At 38.8% G+C, this 20,819-nt stretch overlaps 3 protein-coding genes and 1 pseudogene across 5 annotated transcripts; 2 read left to right on the forward strand and 2 right to left on the reverse strand.

Annotated features, from left to right (window-relative positions):
* Window positions 1–1,814: 1,814 nt before the first annotated feature.
* Window positions 1,815–8,320, reverse strand: LOC110044541 (uncharacterized). 3 transcript variants are annotated; one of them, XM_020750109.2, is made up of 6 exons: window positions 8,135–8,320; window positions 7,106–7,411; window positions 5,947–6,140; window positions 4,220–4,487; window positions 2,717–2,859; window positions 1,815–2,323 (listed from the first exon to the last, which is right to left on the reverse strand). In XM_020750109.2, the coding sequence occupies exons 1-6, from the start codon at window positions 8,265–8,267 to the stop codon at window positions 2,300–2,302; spliced, it is 1,068 nt and encodes a 355-aa protein (XP_020605768.2). In that variant the 5' UTR covers window positions 8,268–8,320; the 3' UTR covers window positions 1,815–2,299. The 3 variants fall into 3 exon arrangements, with proteins under 3 accessions (XP_020605768.2, XP_020605760.2, XP_020605777.2); XM_020750101.2 differs by lacking the exon at window positions 1,815–2,323 and having other exon boundaries at window positions 2,334–2,859; XM_020750118.2 differs by lacking the exon at window positions 1,815–2,323 and having other exon boundaries at window positions 2,334–2,859; window positions 7,106–7,407; window positions 8,135–8,257.
* Window positions 8,321–8,337: 17 nt separating this feature from the next.
* Window positions 8,338–9,817, forward strand: LOC110044558 (ADP-ribosylation factor 3 pseudogene; annotated as a pseudogene).
* A 2,438-nt stretch (window positions 9,818–12,255) lies between these two features.
* Window positions 12,256–20,774, reverse strand: LOC110044419 (uncharacterized). The gene is made up of 5 exons (XM_020749966.2): window positions 20,398–20,774; window positions 17,965–18,268; window positions 17,397–17,534; window positions 13,430–13,785; window positions 12,256–12,773 (listed from the first exon to the last, which is right to left on the reverse strand). The coding sequence occupies exons 1-5, from the start codon at window positions 20,715–20,717 to the stop codon at window positions 12,323–12,325; spliced, it is 1,569 nt and encodes a 522-aa protein (XP_020605625.1). The 5' UTR covers window positions 20,718–20,774; the 3' UTR covers window positions 12,256–12,322.
* LOC110044444 (androgen-induced gene 1 protein-like) lies at window positions 14,482–17,385 on the forward strand. Its single transcript, XM_020749996.2, has one exon. It carries the CDS (start codon window positions 14,713–14,715, stop codon window positions 15,391–15,393), a length of 681 nt encoding a protein of 226 aa, XP_020605655.1. The 5' UTR covers window positions 14,482–14,712; the 3' UTR covers window positions 15,394–17,385.
* Window positions 20,775–20,819: the final 45 nt, after the last annotated feature.

A 20,819-nucleotide genomic window follows, 5' to 3' on the forward strand; every position in this document is an offset into this window, starting at 1 on the left:
AGGACTCTCTCCCGATTTGAAAGGAATTCAAGGTGCGCTAAAAATAGTTCACTGTGCAGGTTGTTTGAACAGGATCCCGTTCATACATGCGAACATAGCGCTGAAGGAATAGAAAAATTTCATTGTGCTTGGGTTACAACTGATAGTTTGCGCTTGTCTTTACGTCATCTATAAACCGAGACAATAAAGAGCTTTAGCATACCACGACGGCGACGCCAACGAGAACGGAATCAAAAAAAAGGTTTAATGACCAGAGCAATTGTTCTGCACGTGCGTTTTGAATCTTGGTATATTTCTTACCCGTCATCTGCAAACAACAACGTGAAATGACCAAATTCTACGTAGTTTGGAAAACATGAACCGCAATGGCTAACTTTTCGTACCTTCCTTTGGAATTAAACGCTGTCATTTCATATTCAGCCTGAGCAAGTTTTTAGAGCGATAGGCGTACGTACTTAACAGATCTTCACGGTTGTGACATTCAAGGGTAAAATATAAATCCATTTTTGAGTTTTTTTTTGTCAAAAAAATACCTCTTAGTCGGCGCTTCGGGGTATGTTATGGATGGGTCAATGGATGAGTGAGTGAGTGAGTGAGAGATGTATTTATGTCACACCAATCAGATTGGATCTGCTATAAACAGCCAATCAAATTTCTTGTTGTTTTTCACAAGGGAGTAAATTCAATTAGAGCTGACGAATCGTCACCACTCTTTCCCACAAGATATTTTCTAAAGTTACAAATGGTAACTTAACACTTTTGTTTTTTATATGGAAGTAAATTCAATTAGAGCTGACAAGTTATCGGCTATTGTTTTCGGGATATTAAACAAAAAAGAAGCTTTCATTTCTGGACGGTTTTTACGCCTCTGCAGTAGCCGTTTAATAGTTTTATTTGATGACATTCATTCAGTCCGATATTTTTTCAGGTAAAAAGTATGAAAACTGCTCAAATGTTCTTTGAAGACTGCGTGGCACCAAGTTAAAGTGCAATTTAATTAAATCAGACTTTCAACGTGTCAGAGAGGTTTTTTTTGTCTTTCTATTTTCGGTGAAGTAGTGTTGTGTTGTGTAAAGAGGGTAAACTTACGACTCGTATAAAATGCGAAAAGGTCTCTTATTTAACTTGAGTATCTTTGAGCAAAAATTCCTCTTGGGGGTTGGAAGGGCTACGTGATCGGTGAGTGAGGGAGTTATGCATGTGCGCGCGTCGCACCAATCACGGTGTGGGTTGTAACAAAGAACGAACCAAATTGGGTGTTAGAAAAGAAGATGGTATCTACAGTAATCTGGAGACGTGTCAGATTGCTGTAGTTTGTTCAGTCAAACATTTTATGGCTTACTATTTAGCTATCTTACCATGACCGATGTAACATCGCATGTACATCATAAATTTCCAGTTTCTTTCTTGCTGTACATCGCAACCAAAAAAACTTGTCAAATTAACCAAATCATTACTGTAAACAGCTCCATGAATGCTCCTATCTCCGACACTTCTCAAAAAAAACAAATAAGTCTTGCATGCCTTGCGTGGCTATGTTTTTACAAGGCATCGTCCTCGGCGTCGCCACCATCATTGCTAAAGCTCCCTAATATCGATGCATGGACGCCTAGTGTGTCCTGAAATTTTGTTTGGTACATTAAAAATTGTAAAAAAAAGTCGACATTTGTAATGAGCAACAAAAGTGCCATACCGTTTGACAAATAAAAAATACGAATTTTACGCGTACTAGGTGTGATATGAAAAAACTAATAGCAATAAACTATGGTGTATGGCAAGCAGAATATACACGAAAAACAAAGAGCAAACACAAATCCATCATTCACGTTTAATTTGATTCTTATTTCTTAATATTGTTACATAACATTTCAATATGATCTTGATCATCCCTCCACAAAACTCATCTCGTTAGTTTCCAAACCATATCCGAGTCCATCGTTCCATTCACATCAAAATGTGAACATGTCTCAAGTTGTTTGGCACATTTCTGTCACCGTTTTCTGTCATTAAATGGTTTGTTCACCGAATCGTCAAGTTCAACAAGACAACACGGCATTTTTAGCAAACTCTGCGACATCAGCCACGACAAAAGGAATTCGCAGATCCGGCTCTTCGAAGGAGACAGTATTGCCCTTCAAAGAAGGGAAATGTTACTAGAAAGGTTTAAAATCACTCATTGTTGGATTTCTCTCATCACATGACTCAATCTCCATTGTTGATAGGCTACCACAATTCTCTCCTGACCCTGGTCCTGAAGGGAACGCTTTGCCAATTTTCCACCTCCTTTTGTGAATTCCGTTCAGGGTCTTCTGTCATTCCAAACCTTTGAAGTTGGAAAAATACTTAATATCAGTCGATTCAAACAGTCGACATCTTGTTGAAATAATCCCAAGTGTCATTTCCTGCATCCCGAGGGTTTTCCTTCTTCTTTCTTTTTCTACACTATTTCATGAAATGATCTTAGCGTCAGTTCTAGAAATTTGATGGTAATCAAGACAATATCCCAAAATTCAGGAAGTTGTTCAATCCCGCAGTGTGCTTGCTAACAATTTACCTACATTGTGAGAAAAAATATAAAGCCCTCTCTCATGTAAAAGAATCATTTTTACACAACACCAAAACGACCTCACAGCGCTTTCCCTTATCTCACACGACCTGTATTCTCCCTAAACCCAATGAATACAATCTTGCTGGGGTTTTTTTTTTCATCATTCACCTTTATTGCTGCCCTGTGAATGATTGAGTGACGTCTGCCAAGGACACTGACGTCGTCATCATACCCTCCACCAATCACAGTCGCACATGGAATCCCTCTGCTGAGAGCCATTTGTATCACGGCCAGATCACGATCAAATAACCCTGTCACAGAACATCATGTATCTGTCAATTGTACTGTAAGTTGTGACATTCAAAGAAAGACTTAAATTATTGTTCCCAAACACCATTTCGGCTGGAAGCGAGAATACGACCCGTAGTAACATGACAAGAATTTCTCTTTCCTCACCACAAAGGCAAAACAAAAAAATAACGATTTTCCGGCTTTCGACAGTGACTGTGTTGCTGGATTCATTTCAAATTTGCTGAATCTGATCAATCAATTCACAGGTGTCGTATGTTATCAGGAGCTATCTAACGCACGTCGCAGCTGTTATAAATGGTTTTGCTCTGAGCGAGGATACATGTGAAAATATCAAAAAGGGGGCGTTGCTAAAACCCATGACGGTCAAGAATCCGTGACATATGATATTATAGGTATGATATTAAAAAGTTTAGAAATCAAAGAGACACTTCGTTTTGCTCCACCACTGCACATAATGTTGCAGATAGAAAACACACCAAACGTGCATAAAAGTCTTGCCAAACGCAAAACATTTCTAGGCAAAACATTGTAACATTGTCAGGTTGCGCACATGTTGCACTCTTCTGGTCATCCTGTTGCAATATGTTGCAAGATGTTCGATGGTACAACCAGGAGGCCGAAATGTGCTGCACGAAACAATGTTGCAATATATTGCATTAAAATGTTAGTAGCCGGGTTGGTAGTCTGTCCATAGACCCTCTATTTTGTCTTGTCGAGATCGCACTCGAAATATTGACCGCAGGGGACATGAACGAGGCAAAAAGCAACGGGCAGAAAAATACCCACTGTGTACAGACTAAAATGTTGCATGCATTTGGCCAGGTCTTTGGAAGAAAGCGATACTAATTCTGCAACACTGATCGCAACGTGACCCAATTAGTTATAATTTGTTCCTAACTGACCAAAATTTCAATCCCGTCCACACTAACTCACACGACGCCAAAGGAATTTGAAATCGGAAGTTTCACTCTGAAAACGCATCCAATGTTTTCCGTCCACACTACGCCGGAGAAATTTGAAAACGCAACAATCACCGGTCATTTTGGATTTGTGTTTGAGGAAAACTCGGTGAGTGTTGTCACAGGATCGTGACGCAATCATTTTCGAAAAGCTCCGTTTTCAAATTCTTTCCATCCACACTAAACGGAAAACCGGCGTTTTTAAATTCGTCCGGTTTGACAAGCGTTTTCGAAGAGCTCCGTTTTCGTGACGGATTAGCGTGGACGGTAGGACTAGCCGTGGAAAAAAAGCTGCGTTTTCGAATTCCTCTGGTGTAGTGTGGATGGGACCTTAAGTAGGTAAAAACGATCTGCACGAGCTTCAAACCACTTACAATCGTTCAATACATTGATCCTTTACCTTGATCTGTTAAACAGAGTTTGCCAAGCGCATCATCTCGATGTGGATCCACTCCAGCGTCATACAAGATGAGATCACGTCTGAATGAATCAAGAAGCCAAGGCAGATAATCCTGTACTGTATTCAGATACTGCTCGTCATTCAAACCACAGTCCAAACCAACATCTAAATCGCTTTGTTGCTTCCGGAGCGGAAAGTTTTTCTCACAGTGCATGGAGAACGTGAAAACAGAATCATTATCTTTGAAGGTGAAGGCGGTCCCATCTCCCTGCAGAAGAAAGACTTGGATCAGGCCACTGAATGTTCCTCAGCTCGACGCCTATCTGGTTTTTGGATGTCTCTGATGCTTAAGTCAGGGGCACCCAATGGATCGTTTCGGTAAATTATCTGTTCAGAAGGCCTTTAATCCCATCTGATTTTCTTAAGAGAATTGTCATCTCAAACTTTCGTGATATGAGAAATTTAATGTCTGTTGTTTTCGGATTGTTGAAAATGTCGTTTTGGGTACCGAAAAAAGGTCAGCTATCATTTTTGGAAAGGCGACAAGACCTAAGGTTTTCGGGAAATGGACAAAAAAGCCCTAATAAATTTGAGAATACTCAAGTTCCCCTAGAATAACCGAGCAGACAATTTTTTTTAGCGCAAACTAAAATTAACCTACAGAACTTTAAAAGTACTCCAGATAGCCTAAAACAGTGTTTAAAAGCACTCAAGAGAAAACGGTCGTTGGGTGCCCCTGTTAAGTAATCAATCGTGTTCTGATTAGCTAAAATACATGTTCCTAAATTAAACAGTGAAATCCCGGCGATTTAAAGAACCCTTGATTTTACGAACCTCACGATAACTCGAGCCAAAAGTCGTTTCTCTTCTCCCAGTCTAACACAGTCTAACACTGTAGTTTTACCCCTGATTTTTCAAACCAATTTTCTTCCTCCCTGGAGGTTAGAAAAATCGGAATTCCACAGCATTCACGTCTTACCCTAGGATAAAGAGAGACTGCTCGCAGTCTATACCACCACCGAAGCATTTCCTAATTTTATTAAGTAGAGCTTGGCTTTGTCTTTGTTTCATTTAATACTTCATTTCATATTTCGTCATTTCTTTCTAATTATAAAAAGAAAAGAAGAGAGAAATTATCCTGAGTATGCAGTCTGAAAATGCAATTGATATTATGCATTGTGTAAAACCTTCTGCCAACTTTTCATCTCCACCCCAGCTGCACATTTGTGAAAAAGCATGAGAAATGTGATGGTGGCAGTGCCACCCTCCCCCCCCCCCCCCCCCCATATTGGCCTATAAAGGGAGGCTCCGCCCAAAAGGGGTACCTTTTTGAGGCTTTAGGTATTTAAAAGGGTCAGGATTTCACAAGTTGAGGTATATGAAAGGGCAGGAAAATCTCTCATTTAGTTATTTAAAAGGGCCTTTAATTCATAACTTTCGAACAGAAGCACCTTGTGCCAGTGGCTGCATCATTTAATTAAGCGCTTCATGAAAATGACAACAAGATTTCCTTTCTTGGTGATTTATTCATAATACGAGCTGGTTATGAAAGTATGTGAAAGGGCTACCTTTTTCAATCAAAGGTATATCAAAGGGGTTACTGTACCTTTTATGTCAAAACGGTATACAAAAGGGTAAGGGGATAGACCTTGAGTGGAGCCTTCCCACATAATACTTTGTACCCCTGCCCCCACCAGGCAACAAACAAACTTTGACTACAGCTATACCTGATGAACATCCAGGTCCACAATAAGTACTTTGCTAACTAAGTTGCTATCGATCATGTCCCTGGCAGTGACAGCCAGATCATTCAACATGCAGAATCCTGAGCCATGACTTGGGAAGGCATGATGTGTCCCACCTCCAGTGCTGCAGGCCAGTCCATACTCCATTGCTAGCTTGGCTGCAAGCATAGTGCCACCTTAAATATTTTGATAAAAAAGACCACTATTACCAGGTGTTATGCTGTAAAGTTAGGCCACCAACAAAAAGAATGGCAAATTCTTGATTCACAAGCTAGAGTGTTTAAATACTTATCTCTCTCTATAATATAAAAACAGCCAACAAGACCATTAACTACTGGATATTGACCAAGCTTGAGATCAAGATGGCTAGATGTTGGCCAAGTTCCTTCTTCACATGTTTATGGACTGAAGTGTTGTCAAAGTCCATAATCACATGAAAGAGGAGGGTGGCCAGTATCTGGCTATCTTGCTCAAATAAGCTTGGAAGAGGGTTAATTATTTGGCATGGTGGACATCACTTCTTTAGTGAGAAACAGGATGTAATCCTGCACAAGCCAAGTAGCTCAAATTTCCTACTTAGCCAATCTCAACATAGGATTGGATTGATTTTGCCCACTTGTGGAGCTACCCATGTAACAATTGAAAGTAAGCCTGAAAACCATCAGCTAGGGATATTGTGTTATGGACAACTAACTTAAAAAGAAAATATCATTGGCAATCAGTACGACATTAATTATCTCGTTCCCAGAGTTTTTGGATCGCACCAAGAAATAAAGACCTCTGGAGAAATCGGAAAGTGACAGCAGTTACTCTTTCAGACTCTACACATGTTCAGAAACCTTTATTGAACTTGAATTGAACTGAATTGAATTGAATTGAATACATGAGTGCAATCAAACACGAATAAGGATTTTCTGGTTCCGGTTTTTGATTTTGCCTAGACTGTCATTGGTATGGTCACTGCTGACCAAAAATGCATGGTCTCAGGGATGAGATTCTGAGCAAGGGGGGATAATCTTTTCATTCTCTAGTGATTAGGTCTGTAAAAAGAAGAGCTGAGACTTCTCAAAATTGAACTAACCCCATTTAATCTTTATTTCTCAAAACTAATCTTAAAACAAGTACCCACACAAAATCATACCTACTTCAAGGAAACATCTCTTTACAAGTCCTTCAGACCAATGAAATCCAGTTTTTCTCATTGCATGCAAAGGAGCATTTCCATGAATAAAACCATCTATGTAGTTACAATCATGAATTTGTGTCACTGCTTCATAGGGTGCCTCAGTAGGCTGAAAGATTCGTATGGATTCCAACAGGTTGTCTCTAACAATCCAGTCCATGACTTTAATAAACTTTGCCATTTTGAATCTGTGCTTTTCAGGCCACTGACAAGTGAAGCCTTCATGATGTACAACTGGTAACTTGCCAAGACATGGCCAGCTGGCTTAAAAAAAAAAAAAACGTTCACTCAGTATTCTTACAAAAATCTGGAATTATTACTAAGACAAAACTGGTAAGTTGTCAGATAACATTTAAGTTATGCGTCAGAGTAGTATATTGGGAGAAATGGGGTGTGACAATTTGCCAATACTGTCTAGATCAGCCAATCAGCGTTAAGTCCGACCATATGCTCTAGTTGTGTTGTTTATTTTACAACATGGCCATGTAGCAGTGCTTTGTTCTCAGAATAAAGCTCTGTTGAGTTTACTGTTTATCGAGTTTAACGAGATTGATTTACACAGGATGTCCCGGAGCAGGGGGACGGGGGGGTTGTTGATGTCCTGGAAGAAAAGAGCTGCGGGGATCAGGCAAAGAAATTAATGGCAAAAGGAGAATGGTGGTGGGGAGAGGAGGGTTAAATGAATCAGGAGGAAAGAGTTTGGCAAGCGAACAGTTCACTGACATCTCATCGTGGATTCCTATGTGCAGTGCAAGGGGGCATCACTCTGATTGTAAATATTTTAGCATTTTTTAAACAATAACATCACGACAACAAAAATTCATTGCGTTACGTTGCTTATTTGAAATTTCCCGCTATGAAGACATTGGCATTCTCAATATTGCTGATGACAGGCTTAATAAAGTTTAGCTAAAAGCACAAGCTTATGTAACCCTTCGCGCGATTCCCCCCTGCCATTCAGCTGATCGTGACAAAGATACACCATACCTGACGGAAAACTTCTACGTTCAAAACGGTTGCATGCATTAGAGGTGCCAAATAATGGGCTGATAATTCTTTTAGATTCAAATAAACGCGTAAAAAGACAGGTTGATTTTGCACTCATCCTGCTAGAAGTCATGTTTATGAGCACGCAGTGGTACAGCGGAATTCTTTTAAAATGTAGTGATGTGGAAGTGATGTGGAAGTGATGTGTCAGTTCTTGTGTTACTTCTTTTGTTGTTGGGTCCTCACTTTTGCATCAAACTATACTGCAAGTTTCCGACTTTGCAAAGCATGGGAAACTTATTTTCTTATGTTCTCAATCGTCTTCTCGGCAAGGAAGATGTCAGAATTCTAATGGTCGGTCTGGATAATGCAGGAAAGACGACTATTTTGTATCGATTGAAACTTGAAGAAGTAGTGTCGACAGTTCCCACTCTTGGATTTAACGTGGAAACCGTTACCTACAAGAACATATCCTTCACAGTCTGGGACATCGGTGGACAAGACAAGATAAGAAGTCTTTGGAGAGTTTACTTTCAGGGTACGCAAGGCCTAATATTTGTTGTAGATAGCGCCGACACGGAACGAATCGAAGAAACGAAAACAGAATTGCACAAGCTAATGGGCGAAGAACAGCTAGCCAATGTAGTGCTTCTTGTGTTTGCCAACAAACAGGACATGCCAGATGCCATGAGCACTTCAGAGATTCGCGAAAAGCTTGGTTTAGTAAACATGCGAGAAAGGCCGTGGTTTGTGCAGTCCTCTTGCGCTGTAAAAGGTGAAGGTTTATACGAAGGTTTGGACTGGATGGCATCTCAGATTAGAGCCAGGAAATCCTGGGTTTGAACTGAGCATAACAAGATTCTGCAGACAAAGTAACAGATGGAAATATATATATATGTGGTTCTTATTTATGTGGACAGGAAAGGTACCAAACAACAAGCTGTTGAGGATGGAAGTAATTAAGCTTATTACTATAAATGAAAATAGTTGAACGAAGAAATTAACACTGATCAGGTAATAATAAACTAATATGTACTTGTCTCTGAAACAATGGAACACATTTTTTAACGACTCAGGAAAAACGGCACTTCATCTAAGGTAACAGCCTCTTTGTAAAGTTGTCTTCAAATTTAAGCATTGTCTTCTTTGGTCAGAAAATATTTTGGTTCATAATATCCTTTAAAAATGTGGCTTTTGGGAGCCCTATCCCTCCCCTGGGTGGGTATGGATATTTTCTGACCCCACACATTTGTAAAGACTCAGGTTAGATTCAACATTTTAAAAATTTGATCATATGATGATCATGCAGAGACTGGTTGTGCAGTTATTATTGTTTTACTTGAAGTTGAGTTAGGACATATCATTACATTTTTTGGCTTTATTTCATGAAAGAGAAAGAAGATAGGTGCTTCCTGTTTACACAGCCTAATGAAAATGCCATGCACAAGCGGCACGAAACTATAAAAACCAGCAATTATGCAACAAGCTAGATAAACTGGGTGTATATATCTGTAGTAAAAGAAACTATAGTTTAACTCTAATTCTATAATCATATCGATCTATTTGGACTTGTAGACTTGACTGGTGTTTCTAACAATTTATTTATTTATTTTTATCATTTTTTTTTTCACTGCATTGGCAATAAAAAAAAGGATGTGCCAGGAGCAGCCTGGTATTGCCAGAGTTCGCACTAGTTTTGATAGTTAAGGGTCCTTGGGACCCCCATTTCCAAAGTGTTGGGTTCTTTTTGGCTTAGGGCCGTCTCATTCCACGTCTTTTCTCAGCTTTTCTCCAGTAAATTTGCTTTGGTATGAAGTATTTTGTTTATATGATATAAAGGTTTTCCAGTTGTGTTAACACCACCCTATCTATTGGCTGTATGTCCACGCCATTCTTGCTATAAGTTTCTTAGTGCATAGTCGTATTCATAGTCATTTATAGTCAACTCCATAGTTTTACTATAGTGCGTACGATAACAGCTGCTGCCCGGTAATTCGGATATCATTTTTACAGGTGATGCCCAGTACTAGTCAAGTGAATCGGGTGTCAAGTGACAAACCATTCCACGGTTTTTCTATCCAGCAGACCTGTAAAAGCAATTTTCCTTCATGTCCTGGTTTCCCAAAGTGTCTCAGCTGTCCTAGTTGTCCCCATTGTCCCAAGTTTCCTAACAGTTCTGACTGATCCAACTATTCATACTGCATAAATTATCAATATTGCATTTAAGTCAACAAACCACATGAACAATTTGATATTGTTGATTGCAGTGGCTCTGAGAACATGCTTAAGCTTTCAGTGCTTTAAAATATGAGTTGAGTGAAACAGTCTTCAACAGATAAACTGATATGTTTCCCTGCTTTTCTTAATCAGGTGAGACCACAAACAAGTGTATTTACTACTGTTTGCAAATTTTTCTTCCAGTTTCAGTTGCTTTGTTTTCCAGAGTTCCCTTGCTTGATGTAATGCCTCAAATGAACAATGAAAACACGTATTTTGGGGCTGAATCTCTGGGCCGGTGGACTCTGTGGATGTCTAATGTGTCCCATTATGGCCATAGTGTTTTTTGATATTTTTCCTAATGTTTTTGTTTAATTTTTTCTTATTTTATTGCCTTTATTTTTTTTTTCTTATCTTTTATTACCGATATTTTTTATTTTGTTTTATTTTTTTTATCTTATTTTTTTTCTTTTTTATAAAATAACTTTTTTTGTTTTAATTTATTTTTCTGTTGTTACTTTCTTTCTTTTTATTTTGTTTTATTGTATTTATTTTTTTATTATGAAAAAATAAAAAAATGCAGGAGGCCCATGGTGGCCATAGGCCCAAAGAGGCCACAACCCACTAGGCATTTCCACATTAGATATCCCACAATGCAGTGACAGTAAATTGCACGGTATAAAGCAGATCAGTGTAAGAATTTCAAAAAGAAAGCCATCTTGGGAAAACTTCAAAGAGAATGTTGCAAAAAAATAAGTAGAAATGAGAAAGGGGCAGCAGTAGCAGGAATGGATCGTTATTACTGTCCAAAGGTTGTCCTCCAATCTTGTGGGTAAATAGCAGAAATATTCGCAAATAGGGCCATTGACTAAGGTGCCCCTTGACAAAGAGCAGATCATGGTCTCTTGTGAAAGGCCAACCCTACAGTCGCACATTAACACAATAGGGATGAGTCATAAAATGAAGGATGACCAGGATAAAACTAAGAGACGTTTACTCAGTGAAATCTACATTGCAACTGACTACGAATATTTAAGTAGGTTGAACTCGCAGGAGCAGGTCTCAAGAGAACTCACATGCTGCTAAGTTATACAGCGTCACGCATCACATTATAACAGATCCTAACGAGGGCTTCAAGAACCTGGACCACTTGATCTGGAGTTTAACAAAATTATTATGTTGGTGCACCTAAGCTATACAAGGCTATACAAGGCTATACAAGGGTGTATAACTAACACATCCAAATTGAAAAAGTCTGGCAGACTTTTTCAATTCTATGGTTGTGTCTTGGAAAAATATTACTAGAAATGTATTTCAATTTGCTCTCCATTCAAGAATTCATATCTTTATCTTGGTGTTCTAGGAGCATTTTGTTATGAGCAAAGGTACACCATAATGCTACAAAGTCGTCACAATAAATTTATTGTGTCTAAGTGGCACCACATTGCATGAAAGTCAGGGGCATAGCCAGGATTTTTCAAAGGGAGCTCACACTGTGTCAAAGTGAGGGTACTTACCAGATTGTCATGGTGTTTTTGCTACCTGCTGTAGGTTGTTTGCTTAAAAAAGGCTTACAAAAGGAGGGCTAACGGGCACCCAAGGACCCCCCTAGCTATGCTTTTGAAAGTGATACTTGTCATCAAATTTGTGATGTTTGGTTGGCATGCATTCAACTAGGATCTGTCAGCATACCTTGGATTTCTGGTCCGTAACACTAAGTTCTTGACTTTGCTGACTAAGGGTTTACTTGAAATTTTGCTAATCAGTCACTGAATGTTGTTGACATTTGGTGACAAATAAAGCATGTTTTTACCCACTGCTCTAAATGATAGAATAGTTTTGGATCTATTGTCTGGAGGTTTGGACCCAGCAGGTTTCCATAGTAACAAAGTGAGACCATCATGTATGTATATGATTTTTTTTTATTTCACAAAGAAAAGTACTCTAAATGTAATGTGTTGTAAAGAGCCCTCAACTATGCGAATCACTGATATCAATATCATACTCTTTGTATTCAACTCTAGGCCACATCTTGAACTCATCCCATGGCAAATCTTTTTGCTGACTAAACATTTTTACTGGAAAATCGTCCTTTGTCATTTGTATCACAAGATCTTCAGCTTGAGGATCTAACAAAGCATTTCCCTTCAGTTCCTCAACTACAACTTCAAAGTTTGATATGTCAACAAAATTCGCTGAAACTGCCAAAGAATCTTCTAAGTTTTCTACTCTGTGTGGACAACCATAAGGAACAAAGAGAAGTTCTCCAGGTTCTAAAATGCACCGCCGAGGAGTTGCCCTACTTAAAAGAGGATGTTTATCAAAGTCTGGAGAACTCAGGTCAACATCAAATACGAGGTCTAGTGAATCCTCATAGTGTGGATAAAGTAAGGGTACCTCTTCTTTACTAAAGAAGGTCCACCTGTGACGGAAATGTAACAGTTAATGTTAGAGTCTCTAATAATTCTATTAACCATACATTTATTTTATAAGTTATTAAATACTGAAGAGAGAGAATGTGCTGTTGATGTGCATATTTAATTAAGATGAGCTGCTTATTTTTTCATGCTAAAAAACTTGAAAGTAAGAATTCAGAAACAGACTTCTTGCCTAAGGACTGTGAAGCTTAAAAGCAAGAGCTCTGCACTTTTAGAAGTTTCTTAAATTCCAAAGCTCCTGACGCAAGAAGTTTAATGGACAAGTCAGCTTTGGAACTTAAGAAAACCAGTTTCTCTGTGGTAATGTGTGAATAATGATAAACCCTTTATGCAGATAATTTTACCGAGGACAATGACTAAAATAGGGAAACTAGCTCAAAAGAAAATATCTAATCCTTGATCATTAATCAAACATTTTTCTTTAATTGTCTAAGAGCTTGATATTGCTCAAAAGACATAAATTATGTGAGAGGTGTCTGTCTGAAGAAATTTGCTGAATAGCCCCTTGCAGATGCTCAATTGAGGAAAGACTATTTGATGAGCCAAGGAAGTGTCTGTTTTGGCAGCTATGTTTAAAGCTGTCTGTCATTATGACCTGTCAGTTACACTCGATGATATATATATACCATGCATTACTGACCTTTTCCTGCCTTGAAAGAGTGCCATCCAGAAGTTTGAACCAAATGCATCCACATGAAGATCACTGTGTAAACCTGAAGGTGCAATAAACAGGCTTGGCCAACTATCCTGGTAGAGAGACCCTGGAAAAGTCCTTTGTAAGAAGTCTCCAGCAAAATACTTGGGAATTACCAGTTCCTTGGCCAGGTCTGGAACATGTGTTGGTATACTCCAGTCAAACAGGTAAAGAGGTTCCTGTAATGATTGCAGGGAGTCAATAAAGTCACATATTTTCATGCTACAAGCCGATTCAAGCTTTGCCCATTCTGTGGATTCTTTCACCATCCTTTTGAGGGGTGCAGTCTTGTTACCAACTACCTGTGAAGATAAAAAGAAAACTTGTGATATAAATATTCTGAAAATTTTTTCTCGCAAAAAGAAGAATAGTAAATGACTTGACAACTGTCTCAGCACAACTACATGGTCATTGTCCAGTTCCAGAAAATATCCATGCCCCCTCCCCCTAGTCTCCCATGCAGATGCTCTTTAAGCTCATTGTGCAATCTTTCACGTCTCATAAAGGTCCCTTCCCACACAGAAAAAAGCTGCATGACGACTCCAAGGAACATCTGTAATGGCTACACCCCACCCCACCCTCCACCTCTTGGTAGGCCATTGGAAATTCTGAAGGGGTGAGGGGTCTCAAATGCCAAAATTTTTAAAGAAAAGTATGAAGCTAAACTGGAATTTCCAAAGGGGTATGGAAGGGGGGGGGGGGGGGGGGGCTTAACCAAAAGTTTCCATTTGGAGATTTGGAGATTTTCTGGAAAAACCCTTTGTGTTCTATAATTCATCATGGCAAGTTATTTCTTAAACTGTTTTATAATAACCCTTTCCATCCAAAACTTGACTGATACTCAATTTTTATCCAAACAAAATAAAGTCAGGCATGAAGACTGCAAGAAATAACTATTTCAAGAAATGCCTAGAGACAAGTGAGCAAATTAATTTTGTCTTCACACTGTTTTATTTTTTTGTGCTCGATCGCCAAGAATGGGCTAACACAGTGTGTTGTATTATTGAGCTAAGAAATTGGATTAATTTTCAAACAACAGTTCTCCTAACTTTTTCCACATGTTTTAATTTAAATTATGGGATAGACAAAAATCAGGAGAAAATCTGCGACCCGGAACCACGTGTTCCGTGTATCGCGTCTCGCCCCGCTAATCCGCCTGTTCTGCAGGCTACACCCGGAAACGAATTACATAACGACGAGCGCGTGTCGAACTCTTGACAGCAGAAGACATGGCAGGTGTGTGGCATGCATTCATTTTTCACTATCTATGCTTCCTTGTACATCTGATTGGAGTAACTTATCATCTCTCGGAGATTAACCTGGAAGCTCACAAGACATATGGAGGAAGATTCAAGTTCCTGACATTCATAAACATGGTGTTACAACTTGTGTATTTCAACATGGCCACCGTCACCGAGCTTCACGAAGTCGTCAGGAAGCGAAAGAGCGAGATCTTCGCGTCTTTGTGCGACTACACGTTCGCCTGTTTTGTCTTTCCGATTGGTACGACTGTCAGTTTGTTATTCTGGGGTCTCTATGCAGCCGATCCGTACTCTTGCCAAACGCCCGAGGAAGCCCAACAAATTCCCTCATGGCTCAATCACTATATGCACACGTTCCCTTTGGTCACGATTTTAGAATTGTGTTTTATTCGACACAAATACCCGTCAAGAAAGAAAGGAGTATTGTCCGTGTTAGGATTCGCAGTTGCTTACACAGCTTGGGTTTTGTGGGTGGCGTTTGCTGCCGATATTTGGGTGTATCCATTCCTGAAGAAGTTGGACTCACTCTTCATTGCTGCCTTCTTCGCTTCAGCTTTTGCAGTTTCATTATTCATTTACTTCGTTGGAGAGTGGGTAGCTGTACGCAAATGGGGACAAGATTCTTCCATGGAAAAGAAAACAGCTTAGCAAGTAACTGACTTTCATGTGACTTGCGCTTTCGTGACAGCATTTAAACGTTCGTGACAGGTAGTTTCTTAATAGGAGTTCCGTGACAAGATAGGGACATGCGTGACAGAGTACAAAAAAATTGTCTGACAGTTGTCTACGTTAAAAAAGTGTTTCAGAATTTTTTGGGAAGATATGTTATTGTTTGCTGTATTAGTGTAGCCAACTACATAATACATGTACCCTATTTTCCCGATTAAATGCCACCCCCCAAATAAATGCTGGGTCTCCCAAGTAGATTTGAAAATAAGACCCTCTAGGAATTTATATTCAAGTTAAATCAAACTTAAGGTATAAATATAAGATATACCTCTCACAAATGATGAATATAAACTCTAATTAACTAATCCAGACTCAAGTAAATTGCAAAAGTAATTTGAAAAGAAAATGTCAGGAGCATTACATCAAGAAAACAGGATACCATTATTTTATTGCCAACCGAAACGCTGACGCTTAAATAAAGTCAATATTATTAGTAATAGCAATTGGACTGAGTGGAGCACAATTCTAGAAATTTCAAAATCGGACTAGCCTCTTCTAAGTTCAAATCCAAGATGGCACTTGCTTGGTCAAAATGTGCGCAATTGCTCGCCAAAATACGCCTGCATTGCAGGCTAAAATCGGACAAGTGCACAGTGCAAGGCTGATTTTAAATTACAAGCAAACTTTCTCCCTGAATTGTACAACATGAGGTCCAATTACTAATTAACCGTATCAATAACAAATTTCAAGATTGAAAAAGTCTTTTAAAGAAGCTCAGTCACAGTTTGCGCATATTGAAAAGTTTAGCCTCAATTTTTCAAATTTGTCATTTGTAATCAGTGTTAATCTTCTCCATCCTTAGCCATCCTTGTTTCTTTATGGGTTATCATTATGTCTTTGGTGTTTTTCTATCTTATTAAACTGTTATTTTCAGGTTTCCTACCATTTAAAGGTAATTTTGTATGTGGCCAAAATACAGTGAAACCTCTGTAAAGGGGACACCCTTGAGACCTTCCCAATTGTCCGCTTGAAAGAGGATGTCCGCTTAATAAAGGTTTATAACAATTGCACAGTTTGTTAACAATTAACATTCAACGGTTCCCATGTACTGTAGTAAAGTTCCAGGTTGTTAACGAAGCTATCCAGAGTTCAACTTCATCAGCTTTCATCACCAACTTTAATTTGTTTGTAATAATGCCCTTTCTATACAGCAACGATAATACGGGTACAGTTAATCAACTATTTCAAGGACGTCATCCAATGCCACATTGTCAATTCAGTCCGGTGTACGCTTAATAGAGGTTTTTAACAATAGAAATTAGCCAAATACGATTTATTAGATAGAGTCCGCGTCCTCTTAATAGAGGTGTGCGCTGAACAGAGGTTCATTATAAAGGGAAATATAACACGTTAATTTCGGGACTAGGCTAAGTGTCCATTTAATAGAGGGTGTCTGCTTAATTGGGGGTCCGCTTAATACAGGTTTCACTGTGACTCAAAATACCGTGACTGAGCTCCTTTAAGAACTTCTTTTGAGTGAAAAAGTCAGTGGTGTTTCCCATAAGCTGTAAAAACTGTAGGGAACAAGGAAGGAAGCCAATGAAGGTCACGTAATTGAAGTGCAAAATGGCTACTGTATCCAATTATTACAAAAAGTCGAAACCAGTGTAACTGGACACCCACACGATTGTGAACTCATTACATGACAAATAGGCATGTGGAGAACCAATCATGATCCAGAATTTTGTCATAGATATGATTATTATTGAAATAGTTGTCATTTCCTCATTGTTGAAGTTAGTTGCAATCTGTTTTAACAAGGCCTGTTGGATTTTTATTTCAGCTAACACATAGTGGTTTACTTCTAAAGGGGAGTCTAAGTTGCTTAATTTCAAATCACGAAAGTGCACTCCACTTTATTGTGTTGTAGAAACAAATTCTTCCAATACAAACAAATACATGGACAGTGAATGGTTTTTCACCTCTTTGATGTGTTGAAAGTTCCACGGAACAGAAGTCAAGGTCTTGACAATCCCTGTGATGATAACAGGGGTACCAGTCATGCAATAATCAAACAGAAACTCTCTTGCACAAAGGGTACTACAGTGGCGCCGCTCTACCTGAAAGGTAAGTCACTAACATAAACATCGGCAGTCATGGAAGGTTGGCTGGCTTAAAGGGTAATGCCTCTGACACCCTTGCTGTCGAACAGTACTACTACAGCCTTCACTTGATCTGTAAAAAGCTGCTCACTTATTTTAATATTCCTCCATTTCCAATCATTCCACCCTTGTTCAATGGTTATATCCTGAGGGGTCCTGCGTATATTGGTCTATACAAGTAGACTCCACCCGAAAGAGGTACCTTTATCAAGCTTCAGGTAAATAAAAAAGGTAGGAATTTCATTTCTCAACTGGGAACACTTACAGCTATACATGTGGTGAAGTAGTGCAATACTGTTGTTTATTTTGGTGGGCCAGCCAATGGACAAAAAATACTTGTTGAGAAATGCATATTTATTATTATGAAAGTCATGGCAAAAAACCTTACCTCAACTGGTTGTGCCATCTTGTGCTCAAAAGATGGAGACTGCACAAGATGGTCAAGAAGGGAATTTCTTTTTTCCTCAAGCTCTTTGCGTCGCTGTACTTTTAAATGTAGCCAGGCTATATTCTTATCTTGCGGATCCAGCTTGGCAGCAATGTTTAGATTGTTTAAAGCAGATGAGGTATCTTGTAACAGGTCCTGATAAGAAGCTAATGCAGCACGGAGGACAGCATTTCCACGATGTGAAGCCACCTTTTCTTTTAAGGCATAAATCTGCTGCTTCAAGTATGCTTTTCCTTCTGGAAGGCTGTTGAAAAAATAATTTTTGAAGTGGATTGAAGAAATATCTTAAAATTAATCAACATCAACAATCTCTGTAGCATTACAGTTTTGTGGCCAATATCAATCCTGAAAATATGTTTGGTGTTATTTTGTTGATCTAACATTTTCTTTACAGATCTGGAAAAGTAGGGCCAAATGATTTGGTCTGCTTGGCCCAATGGTGCAAAGTAATAATAATAATAATAATAACAATAACAATAACAATGACAATGACAATGACAATGACAATGACAATGACAATGACAATGACAATGACAATAATAATAATTATAATTATTATAATTAATATTTTTTTAAATAAATTTTCATAGAGCGGTTTTCAGTTGAGTGTCAAAAGTAATTAGACAATTACTTTGGTTTTGGTTTTGGTTTTACTACAGTTTGAGATTAGCTGAGAAGTCTAATTGGTAAGTAATTGGTTTTGGTTTTGATTTTACGACACTCAATTGAAAACCGCTCTAACAGCAAGAACTTTATTAAAATCACCTTGGAAAACCTATAATAACAATAATAATAGATTTATATAACACTAAAATTTTTATAAAACATTCTTAAGTGCTTTGATAAAATATAAGAAAAAAGTGTCTAAAAATAATACAATTTAAAAATCATATTATAAAACTATGGCATGCTATACGCTAATTTAAAAAAGTAAGTTTTTAACTTTGAGGTTCATGAAAATACCAGTAATACATTATTCCAGTATTTTAATGACAGGATACAACAATGCATAACAGATTATAGCTAGTCTAAATAGCACTGGAAGTGTGGTGTTCTAATGGTTAGGGGGGCTTCAGGCATGGATCCATACGGTGGGGGGCGGGGGGGGGGGGTAATCCCATATAAAAAGGAGGCGGGAGTTCATCGTACCTTTCAGGGATTAAAAAGTGTTTTTGGTACCTCTTAGGGTGTTCAGCCTCAAAAGGTCCACAGTGGGAGTTTTTGCGGCACCTTTTAGCGTAATGAGCCGAAAAAAATATGACAGGAGATATGACCTGAGTTTTGATTTTGTCTCAGAATTTGGTACCTCTTAGGGGTGGAAAAAATTTCAAGCCACGCCCATAAAGCAGGATCTTGGTACCTCTTAGGAGTTCTTTTCAAAATTTCTGATGAGTACCCCTGTCCTTTTTATATGAGTTTCCCCCCCCCCCCGGATCCACACTGGTTTTCACTGTATAACTGATCTCACTCTCACAATTGTATGTTAAGTGCTTGACAAAATGGTGATGTGTGTGCAATACAGTCAAACCTGTATTAAGCGGACCCCAAATTAAGCAGACACCCTCTAAGCGAACAGCAGCAGAAGTCCCATTCCCCCCCCTCACATTTATTATAACAAATACCAGTATTCAACGAAAACTTAAACTTGACTTTTATTGTTATTTCTATTGTTAGAAACCTGTATTAAAAGGACACTGCTAAAAGGATGCATGTTTTTCCCACATTTCCCTAGATAGAGCTGTCGCAGAAATGCGACATTTTAGCATTTCATTTTGCTTTTACAGAGCTTAAATTCTTGTTTCATGATTGTGTGATCCTTCACAGATGGTCTCAATGAAGCTTAATGGGGTGGTGGCTTTTACGGCTAACAGTTCATAATTTGGCCTCTTTACAGCTAACGGTTAAGAGAAATTTTAGAAATTAATCACCATTGTTTTGAAAAGTTAAAAATCAATTTCCATAGTTTAAAAAAGTTAAAAGTTTATTTTGATTACTGTAAAACATATTACGGCATAAGGTCTTAGCCATTCTGGGAAGGAAAAAGGTATTATTATAAGAATTTTAAACTAACATAATTACTACTTTCAAGGCCTTTTAATACTAGGGAATATTATATGAGCCCTTTAAGAAGAGTTCTGGGGAACCTGTTTTCAGCGGAAAACCTGTATTAAGCAGACACTAGCAAGGGTCCTGAGAATGTCCGCCTAACACAGGTTTGACTGTACAAGGTCCAAAATCGATCACTCAAATTTATGATTTAGCACCAGGCTCCCCTACCAATATCCCCCCCCCCCCCCACCCCGCGCCGCTTCCCCCAACTCACCTCCACTCCCACTCTGAGGTAAAATGCAAAATGACAGTGGTAATACCTACCTAGCAACATATTTGAGCAATGTATTTGGATTATCTGATTTTGGCATATTTACGGAATCTAGATGATTTCTGTCTTTTTGTCTCTTTCTCCACCATCTTGCCAGGGCAGGCCGAGCCCACAACACGCCTTCACTCTCTAACCCACCACATAGAGTTCTTTCCTCTACACGATCCACTTTCTGTCTTTTTCTCCGAGTCAGTTTTTCAGATTCTCCTCTTCCCTCTACCGGAGGCCATTCACTGAGATATTCTATGTCATTCACATACTGCATGTTTGTGGCCTTATCGTCTGCAGTCAAAAAGTCACCGGTATCCGCCATCTTGAATGTTTAGATTATTTGTACTAGATTCCAGTCCACCACGTTAGATCCTCCGCGCTGTGTAGATGGATAATGTTTTTGTACGTTTACGCGCCGCAAGGA

This window comes from Orbicella faveolata, unplaced genomic scaffold, assembly GCF_042242905.1.
Source record: "Orbicella faveolata isolate gen_17 unplaced genomic scaffold, um_ofav_v1 contig_2, whole genome shotgun sequence".
Lineage (NCBI taxonomy): Eukaryota > Metazoa > Cnidaria > Anthozoa > Scleractinia > Merulinidae > Orbicella > Orbicella faveolata.